This window comes from Marmota marmota, unplaced genomic scaffold (assembly GCF_001458135.2).
Source record: "Marmota marmota marmota unplaced genomic scaffold, marMar, whole genome shotgun sequence".
Taxonomy (NCBI): Eukaryota; Metazoa; Chordata; class Mammalia; order Rodentia; family Sciuridae; genus Marmota; species Marmota marmota.
In genome coordinates this window covers 1,758,860-1,769,075 of record NW_026000283.1, presented here as the reverse complement: position 1 = coordinate 1,769,075, position 10,216 = coordinate 1,758,860, and the positions used below count along the sequence as shown (strand labels likewise).

The 10,216-nt window shown below is 39.5% G+C and overlaps 1 protein-coding gene across 2 annotated transcripts in view; it reads right to left on the bottom strand.

Moving 5' to 3' along the window:
* Positions 1–909: 909 nt before the first annotated feature.
* Positions 910–10,216, bottom strand: part of Zdhhc9 (zinc finger DHHC-type palmitoyltransferase 9) — a 30,011-nt gene continuing 20,704 nt past the window's right edge. For both annotated transcript variants that reach the window (XM_015498493.2, XM_048797136.1), the window contains 6 exons: positions 9,543–9,680; positions 8,461–8,509; positions 7,653–7,755; positions 6,650–6,753; positions 6,169–6,265; positions 910–2,490 (listed from right to left, as the gene is read on the bottom strand). In XM_015498493.2, the coding sequence (XP_015353979.1) occupies positions 2,374–2,490; positions 6,169–6,265; positions 6,650–6,753; positions 7,653–7,755; positions 8,461–8,509; positions 9,543–9,680 (608 nt within the window). In that variant the 3' untranslated portion in view covers positions 910–2,373. The remainder of the gene's footprint in view (positions 2,491–6,168; positions 6,266–6,649; positions 6,754–7,652; positions 7,756–8,460; positions 8,510–9,542; positions 9,681–10,216) is intronic.

Below are 10,216 nucleotides of genomic sequence, written 5' to 3'. Positions count from 1 at the left end.
CCTTCACATCAGAAAGAAAAACTTCTCTGAGTGACCTAGGGTCAGCAGGAAAGTGGCTGAGGTAAGTTGAGGGAGGAGAGAGATCCATCCTGGCCCAAGAGAAGAGATAGGCTGAGACAGGATGGGCTGAGTACTGACTAGAAAGAGTTCACACGAATGACAGTTTGACTGGAAAAAAATAATAATTTCCAAACTCTCCAGGCTTGGCCTTATTTTGAAATAACTAAAACCTAACTGAAAAAAATAAAATTGAGAGAGCCAGAAAAGGAATGGGAAAATAGAAGCAAATAGGAGAGGGATATGAATCAATCTCTCTCCCATCTCTCTCTCTCATGTTAAATTCAAATCTTGCTACAAGGAAAATAGGGAGACACAGAGAAAAATCTGGGAGCAGCCAAATTTCACTAATTCCGATTAACTGGGAAGAGTGAGCTAGGAATCAGTAAGGAGTCTTGATTACAGATTATTTGAAAAAAAAAATATATACCATCACTTGTAAAAGACCACTAAAATGAAATATTTCCAAGGGAAGGCCCTGGTGAGCCTGCTTTAATAACCAAGACTCATTTGCAATAAACAGTGCCCATCTGCTTGCAAACAATATCCTAATGAAGAACTTGTTCTCTTAAGGATAATTTCTCAACCATCCTAATCTTGTTCACACTGTATATTGCTTAGAAGTCCTTTTGTCATAGTCCAGAGTGAGATAAACTTCGGCCCAGAAGGTAGTAGAGATCAATGGAGAGTTTGAGTTTGGGAGCTATCTCTCCAACCCAAGGGTACCCTGGAAAATGGAAGTATGGGTAGTAACAAGCAACCCTTCCAACCCCCACCCCCCACCCAACACACAAACACATTCACATCCCCATGGTGGTTCTTGAAATGGAAGGGGAAGGAAGAGGCAGGCAGTTTGCATTAGACACAGTTTAATTGCCTTCAAATAGATTAAAAGTTCTGGTTTACACTCCCCCCATCCCCATAAATCATCCAGACAGGACCCTGGCTTAGAAAGAGAAAAACACAGGTGCTTTAGGAAATATAGCCACATATAATACATAAATCTTCTTCCCTGAAATAGTGCAGGTCCTGAGCAGAGCTTACTGGGGGCCACAGCCCACCCCCAGGGTGAAGTGGCTCTGGGACTCTGCCGGTGGAAGTGCTGGAAGAGTGGGACTTGGAGGAAGCCCCTGGTGTGGTTACCATTGCCCAAGGTGGGCTGAGGCCTTGGAGTGGGTTACCCGGGAGGGCAGCAGTGCTGGGCTTTCCCTCACTCAGCCAAGGCTTAATGGAAGTACTGGTTAGCCTTTTTTTTTTTTCTCTTTTTTTTTTCTTTTTCCTTTTTTTTTTTGAGGGGACATAGAGGGAGAGGAGAGGAGAGAAGAGCCTCTCTGTGCCTTGATTTCCCCATTTGTGCATTCAGGGCCTCTGTAGGCCTCACACAGGGAATCTGAGGGGGTAGTGTTTAAGTGAGCACTTGGGTTTCCTCTGAGGAAAAGGAATCACCAAAGTGTAGACTTTTATTACTGCTGTTCCCGCTCCTATTGGGAGCAAGAGTAAAAAGAAAAAAAAAATTAAATGGGCTAATGAGAAAGGAGGAGAGATGAGGCAGAGAGTGTGAGGGGCTATGCCATTGGCATCTTGTCAATTCTTATTGAGAATAGCACAGGTATTAAAAGTTCCTGGAGAATCTACGAGAAATGTAAATTTTTAGCTCTACTAAAACTACTTACATATATCTAATGGGGAAAGAGTGGGACATGGGTGTTAGAGAGTGGATGGGGGACAAAGGAGAAAAGCTACATGAATAAATACAAGAGGAAGGTACCTGCCCCATTCCTAAAAGGATTGGCTGGCAATGCTGGCACTTTGTAGCCAGGAGAATCCTCCAACCTCACTCTCCATCCTTATCAATTCTGAAGGAGAAGAACCCAGTTAGGATTCCCTGGCCAGAGGTTTCTGTGTCTGCTTCTGGACTCAGGACATGCAGCATCTTGAGGACTTGAGCCAGTCTCAAGAATCGTTAGCCCCATAATGAGACCAATGACCCCAAGCAGGAGAGCTGGGATCTGGTGGGGAGAGGAGTCCAAGGTGACCCCATGGCTAAGGCCATGGGAAATAAGTGCCAGGGTCCAAAAGACCCATTTGTCCAGTTGCCAGAGGTGACTGACATCTTCTGCCACTGCCTTGAGTCCAGAAATTAAAAAAAAAAAAAGCTTGCAGCAAGAAAATGCCAGTGTGCAATTGGGTATGTAAAGACCAAAGGAAAACAGTAAAAGGGACAGCTTACTTGCTCTCTGTCTCGGGTATATCTTCTCCCCTGAAATCTCTCATAGCCCTAATTAAACACAAACAAAAGTCTCTTCCATAGATAGGCTACTTCTCAGCTTCAGCTGCATCCTGTGGTGGCTCTGGGGGCTCTGGAGGTGGCATCTCTTCCGGAGTGCTGTTGTCCTCCGGCATCTCATTGGAGTTCAGGTGTTCTGTTGGGGCCTGAAAGGGAAAAGATATCAGATTCAACACAAGGCTCTCTCTCAAAATCCAAAAGCAGATAATCCAGACCCTGATCTCTTCCTCAAAAGCTCTCCACCACACTGATGCTATAGATATGCAGCCACTATCACTAAACTCAGCCCAAGACCAGGCTACACATTCTCAGCAGATTCAACTGAAGCTTACTTGAGTTCTCTCCTCAACTGGCTGTTGTGGACAGATGCTTCCATTAATATTTGTGATAATAATAATGATAAGGACCACAAATAATTAGATGGCCCCTTTCACAACAGAATGTTATAATGTACTTGACCAAAAAGTGCTGACCCAATGGTTCTCAACCCTGTTTCTGCCCTTACACAGAACTCACTAGAATACTGACTCCAAATCAAAGAAGGTGGGGTTTCAGATGATCATATATGGTTTAAAAATGTCCCCTAATTATTCTAAAATACCACATTTCACCCACATTCAACTGTAAGTCACTAACTTAAATTGCTATGGTTTGGGACCACACTCATCAGAAAAATGATATTCAAAATGATGACACTAATACATAAATATCAGTATGCTGTACATTAAAATGAAAGACAAAGTAGAGAACAATGACTTACTTTACAAAAACTATTCAAATTAAAATAGGACTCTATTTTAAAATAAAGTCTAAATTGACTAGAAATCTATTAGAATAAATAATTTCAGCAAGATTTCAGGATACAATAATAATATACAAAGATCAATTTGTGTACTCCCAATGAAAAATTCCAAGAAGAAAATTAGGAAAACAATTTAATTTATAGTAACATCAAAAGGAATAAAATACTTATAAACAAATGTAGCAAAAGAAGTGTAAAATTTAGCCAAATATGGTGGCACAAGTCTGTAATCTCAGCAACTAGGGAGGCTGAGGCAAGAGGATCATAACTTCAAGGCTAGCCTCAACAACTTAGGGAGGCCCTATCTGAAAATTTTAAAGAAATAATTAAAAGGACTGGGGATGTAGCTCAGTAGTATAGTTCCCCTGTATTTAATCCCCAGTATTGTTAAAATATAGAATAAAATAAAAATCTTTAAAAATAAGTGTTCAGGGCTGCAGTTGTGACTCAGTGGTACAGTGCTTGCCTAGCACGTGTGAGGCCCTGGGTTTGATTCTCAGCATCACATATAAGTACATAAAATAAAGGTCTATTGACAACTAAAAATATATATAAAAAAGAATAAGTTTTCAACTCTGAAAACTATGAAATATTATTGAAAGAAATCAAAGACCTAAACAAACAAAAAGATAACTCATGTTAGTAACTCAGAAAACTTAATCTTGTTAAGATGGCAATATTCCCCAAATTGACCTATAGATTCACTGCAATCCCTATTAAAATGTCAACTGACTTCTTTGCAGAAATGGATAAGCTGATCCTATGACTCATATGGAAATTCAAAGGACCTAGAATAGTCAAAGCCATCATGAAAAAGAAGAATATAGTTGAAGGACTCATATTTCCTAATCTCAAAACATACTACAATGCTAGAGTAACCAAGACAGTGTGGTTTAGGCATAAGAAAAGACATATTGAAGAATAGAATTGAAAGTTCAGAAACAAACTCTAACATTTACAGATAAATGCTTTTCAACAAGGGTAACGATAATTCTATAGAAAAAAGAATAGTCTTTCCAACAACTGATACAAAGATAACTGGATATCCATAGGCAAAAGAAAGAATGCAGACCCCCTACCTCACACCATATATAAAAATTAACTCAAAATGAATCAAAGAGCTAAAATGTTAAGAGCCAAAAACTATAAAACTCTTTCAGGAAATCAGGCATAAATCTTCATGACCTTGGATTAGGCGAAGGTTTCTTAGATATGTCACCAAAAACACAAGCAACAACAACAGAAAAGATAAACTGGACTATATCAAAAGTTAAAACTTTTGTGCTTTAAAGGTGACACATCATCAAGCAAGTGAAAAGACAACCCACAGAATGGGAGATATTTGCAAATCATATATCTCGAAGGGACTTGTATACAGATCATATAAAGAACTCTTATAACTCAATAATAAAAAACACAAATAATTCAATTTTAAAAATGGACAAAGCTTATAAATAGACTCTTCTCCAAAGATATACAAATAGCCAATACCTACAATGGAAAGACACACAACATCATTAGTCATTATGGAAACACAAATGAAAACCACAATGAGATACCTCTCCACACCCACTAAGATGACTAAATCCAAACGTCAGATAATAAAGGTTACTAAGGATGTAGAAAAACTGAAATACTTATACACTGCTAGTGGGGATGTAAAATGGCATACCCACTTTGGAAAACAATGCAGCAATTTCTCAAAAGGTTAAACACAGAATTACTATATTCACCAGTAATTTCACTCCCCATCAAAACAAATGAAAGCTTGTATTCATGCAAAAATATTGTATAAAATTGTACAAATGTTCACAACAGCATTACTTACAATAAACAAATGGTAGAAACAGCCCAAAAGTACATCAACTAATGAATGGACAAATAAAATATGATACAGCTAAATAATGGAATATTATTAAGCTATATAAAGGAATGAAGTACTGCTTCCTGCTGCAATATGGATGAATCTTAAAAATACTGTATTAAGTAAAAGAATCCAGTCACAAAGTACCATATATTGTGGAATTCCAATTATGCAAAATGTACAGATTAGGTAAATCTAAAGCAAAAGAAAGTAAATTTCAGTGGCTGTCTTGGGAGGGGGCTAAAGGAGTCGGGAGGAAAGAGAGAGTGGCAGCTAATAGTACAAAGTTTTTTGACAGGTAGTTTAATAAAATGCTTTTAAATTAATTTTTTCAAGGATCATACAACTCTGAATATACAATACCAGGGAACTGTACATTTTAAATAGAGATTATATGGTAGGTCAATCATATCTCAATAAAGCTCTTAAATATATATAAACAATACATAAATAAATGGAAGGAAGACCAGAAGAGTGGAAAAAAGGGAACAGGAGGAAGGAAGAGGGGAGGGAAAAGTGAAGTACCTGGGAATGTATTGGAGCAAATTATGTTATGTGCATATATGAATATGTTACAATGAGCCCCACCACTGTGTATAACTATAACACACTAATAAAACATTAAAAACAAAGTTCAAATAATAACTTTTTGGATATTTTATGAAATATATACTGAGCAGGACTGCTGGGACACTTTCCACATCTACATGTTCCAGCAATGAAGTGCCCTCCGACCAAGGTAAGCACATCACCAACTCTAACATGGCCCCCTGACCCCACCTTTGCTTCTGTAACATTTTATGCTTCCTTCATTAAGGTATGTTTCACAACATTGAGCAATGACCTTTTTTGTTATCCCTTGACCCCACCAGACAATGAGCTCCTTGAAAGCAGGGACATAATTTGCCTTGTTTACTGGTGTGTCCCCAGTACCTAGTACAGTAGCTGGCACACATTAGTTGCTCAATATATGTCAAAGAAATGAATAAACCTTAATCTACCTCAAGGGCACAAAGAGCTAGAGGCAATGTCAAGCAGAAGCAGAGACAGGGTTGCTAGAGAGATAAGGATATGAAATTGCCTAATTGTAACTCTAAGCTATAAAGTTAATCTACATGCTTTCTATCACAGACTCAACCATAAATCAGGAACACTTACTGGGCTCTGTGGCAAGAGGCTGCTATTGGTCTCTTGAGTACTAGGAGGTCGACTTCCACTTTCCTCCAGTGGCAAAATACCCCTTCGATCCAGCACACTGAAGGAGACGAGAGTTAATCAAGGACTTGGCATTCTCTCCTCCACCCACCCAGGCCACTGAACCCCGTTGTATATATAGGAAATATAAATCTGTCCTTTGGCAATTTAGCCTGATCCAAGAACACACCTGATATTTCCCATTCATTTTTTTTCTTCCACAAACCAGTGAATGCCATAATAAATAAGGAACAAACAAATGAAATGACAATAAAATATGATCTCTTCAAAATAGCCAGCCCATGGTCTATGTTCCATGTAGATATGGCACCAGACCTATTTGACACTGAGAGTTCACATGCAGAAGAATGCACTGGACCAGGTAACAGAATAAGGTTACATTGCTCATCCCAAGGATCTCAGGACATTTTAGTCTCTTGAGTACCTGGGAGGCAAGGGGCCACACAGGACTTCACAGCAGTTCTTCACAATGTTGCCATGGCTGTAGGGATTCTGGACACGATTCTTCCCTGTCCATGATCCTTTGATCTACAAAATAAAAGCCAAGGCTTTCATTAAAAACTATGCTGAAGAAATACATGTGGCATGGTATGATGAGAAAGTTCAGGAGGTGGATGGCGGCAGCGGTTGTACAAGGATGTGAATATACTCAATGCCCCTGAACTGTACATTTAAAAATGGTGAAGATGGGGCTGGGGTTGTAGTTCAGTGGTTGAGCACTCACCTCAAATTTGGAAGGCACTGGGTTTGATCCTCAGTGCCACATAAAAATAAATAAAGGTATTATGTCCATCTACAACTAAAAATTTTTTTAAATGGTGAAGATGGCATATCTTGAGTATATTTTATCACAATAAAAAAGAAATACACTGTATAGAGACATGAAAATGTTCATAAAAGAGGAAAAAAGCAGATAAATTATTTTATTGAAAAATACATAATGTATGCATAAACAAACATGAGAATAAGTCCAGACAAGTTTGGAAGACTATATATCATGACATTAAGAAAGTGACAGAAGGTAAAATTACAGGGATTCATTTTCTCCTTTCTGCTCATCTGTATTTTCTGATTTTTCTACAATGAATGTGGATTAACTGGCACCTTTTTTAAAGCAAGAATTTATTCAGTGGTATTGCCCCTATCCACTCCAAATCCAGAGGCATCTGGCTAACTTTTAAGGACCTATGAATAGTTAAAGACCTTACACCCACCCAACTCTTTGACCTCTTCTTCCTAATGCCCTACAGGCATTTAGCGCCAAAGCAGTCTGCCTTCCACACATCTGATTTAAGGATCTTCTACACCAGATTTCTGCTCACCTCAATCTTCCAGGCCCTGGAGACTGGTTCTCTAGCAAGTAAAATGAGAATAGGCTTTTGGGAGAATGAGAATATCTGATGAGGAGAAAAAGAAAGTTGACTCACGTCTTCATTGGTTGTCTGATTGAGAGCCACGAGGAAAGTGTGAAATCCAGTCAGTCCCACGACGGACCAGAGTGTGAAGAAGCAAATGAGGACTTCTAGAACAGTGATGTTAGGTTAAGGAATGTTGAAGAAGTCACACCAGGGAAGCTGAAACCTCAGATCATATTTATGATACCAGTCACACCATCTTTACCTCTTAGAACAAATGTCACAAAAAGCCAAATATCCAGATGAATTCCTTAAGGTAAAAGATTTCCCTTCATTCCCTACTAAACAAATCTCTACCATCACTAGTGTATTTAAGTGTTTGCCTGTTTTTTTGTCTTTCACTCTTTGGAGGGGGCCAAGGCTAAACAATATTGGCCATCGCTGGTAGTATAAATCTCATCAAAAAATAAGCTTTTTAAGTGAAACATTAATGGGAAAGAAACAACATGTGATTTATAGAAATCTACATCTCCTTTTCAGAAACATAGTTACTGTACAAAAGAAGTTTTGATTATAACAGGAAGATGGGACTTCCAGTAAGATATTGAGGCAAGTACAACCCACTAAAGGAAAGAGGTCACGTCTGGGAAAAGGAGTTGGGAAAGAGGCAGATGGCAAGGGGATGAGGGAAAGACCTCCCTTTGAGCCCTGGCCATATTCCATTCTGGTTGCTACCACTAAGACTACACTATTTAAAAAAAATTAGGCTTTGGCACTCTCTAATGTCTGAAAACTAGATGGTGGGAGAACTGACAGGAGATGACATGCTGGAAAGTAGTTTAAGAAGGTTTCGCAGGGACATACTGCCAGGGGAGGATATGTTCCAGGAGTTTCTTTCAACGTCTCCAAGAAGCCAATTTTCAGGGATTCTGTGAAATTGGGAGGAGGAGTAGACAGAAAAATTAGAGACTTTAGTAGTCTGACAAAGTATCCTAGTGCCCACTCATTTCCTTCCCTCCATATCCCATGTTCCACATTGGCAAAAGAGTGGCTCACACTCAAGCAAGGGCGAAGAGTCTCCTTTCCAAGCTGGCACTCTTTTGACTGAGGAGTTCACATTTCCAATGCAGGGCCAGGCAAAGACTAAAGTTGAGCAGAAGCCAACCATCAGGCTTCCATCTCTTTTCCCAGCCCCCAAATATGGACATGTATGGAGATATTAACAGATGAAAGAAACCAGAAACAGTCAAGAAAAATCCTCTCTCGGGCTGGGGTGGTGGCTCAGTGACAGAGCACTTGCCCAGCATGTGTGAGGCACCAGGTTCGATCCTCAACACCACGTATCAATAAATAAAATAAAGGTCTATTAGCAACTAAAAAAAATTTTAAAAAAAGAGAAAAATCCTCTCTCCTCACCTATCAGGGTCCCTCCCTTGTGCAAAATCCATCTCAGAGCTCCTATCTTTCCAAAAAATTGTTTTGATCAAGTTTACTCCCTTAACTCCACATCCCACTTGCCCTTAGATTGTTGGTATGTGTATATGATGTGGGTGTGTATTTTCTATCTCCAAAGTGAAACCCAAGTTACTAAAAGACATTTCTTGGGTAGAATCCATTCTGCTGCCCAGCACAAGGGGGAAAAAAGGATGCAGTGACCCAAAATACATCCCCAAACTTTGAGATCACTCCCGAAATGCCCAGTACTCTGGATATAGACCAGTAATTATGGCCCTGGTCTTCAACACAGGGTCAGAGAGAAGGCTGAAACACTTGGTAAATAATTATTGATGTGCGCTGAATTCAGCAGCCTGGCTCCAGGGCAAACAGTAGTGCTCATTTCTAATCAGACCTGAGGTGCTTCATAATGGCAAAAGTCCCACCAGAAACCCAACCACCCCCCAAAGCTGTCTTCACCTCTTCTCCCTCCCTACCACCACTCCAGTAACTGCCCTGCATACTCACTGAGGGCCACATAGACGATGTTGAAGGCGAAGACATAAATTGTGAGGAGGGAGAGAGAAAGGATGAAGAGGTAGAAGTAACGGTAGTTCCTCTTTCCAACACAGTTCCCCACCCAGGGGCAGTGATGGTCAAATCGCTCTGTGGGAGAAAGACAGAGTCCAATGCCAAAGCCTCCAGAACAAAGCAACCCCACCGTTCACCTAATTCAAAGACTCCAGTCATTGCCTTCAATTGTGAAAAACATGTATTTTCAGCCTTTACTTTTTCAAAATATTTTCACAGTCATTTCATTTGATCCCCATAATCACATGGGAAGTTAAAAGAACACCCTTGTCCCCATTTTACAGATGAAGAAACTAAGGCTCTAAGTGGTTAAGTCATCTCTCTCACTCTGCCAGTTAAGAGCTGAGACATTGCTTTTCCAATTAAAAAACTTTAACAGGTGGGCCTCCTAAGTTCAGGAAGAATAAATAGTTGAAAATAGGAAAGGAAATTTTGAAAAATTAGTAGTGTAGTTTTTTCTTGATCTTAAACATATAAAATTATAGTATACTTAAATAGTGTGGCATAGCTCAGTGGAATGGGAAAGCCCAGAAACAGATTCTAGAACCTGTAAGAATTTACCATGTGGGGGAGGCATGGGAAAAATGAAGAAACTATGATTGGGCTAAGGG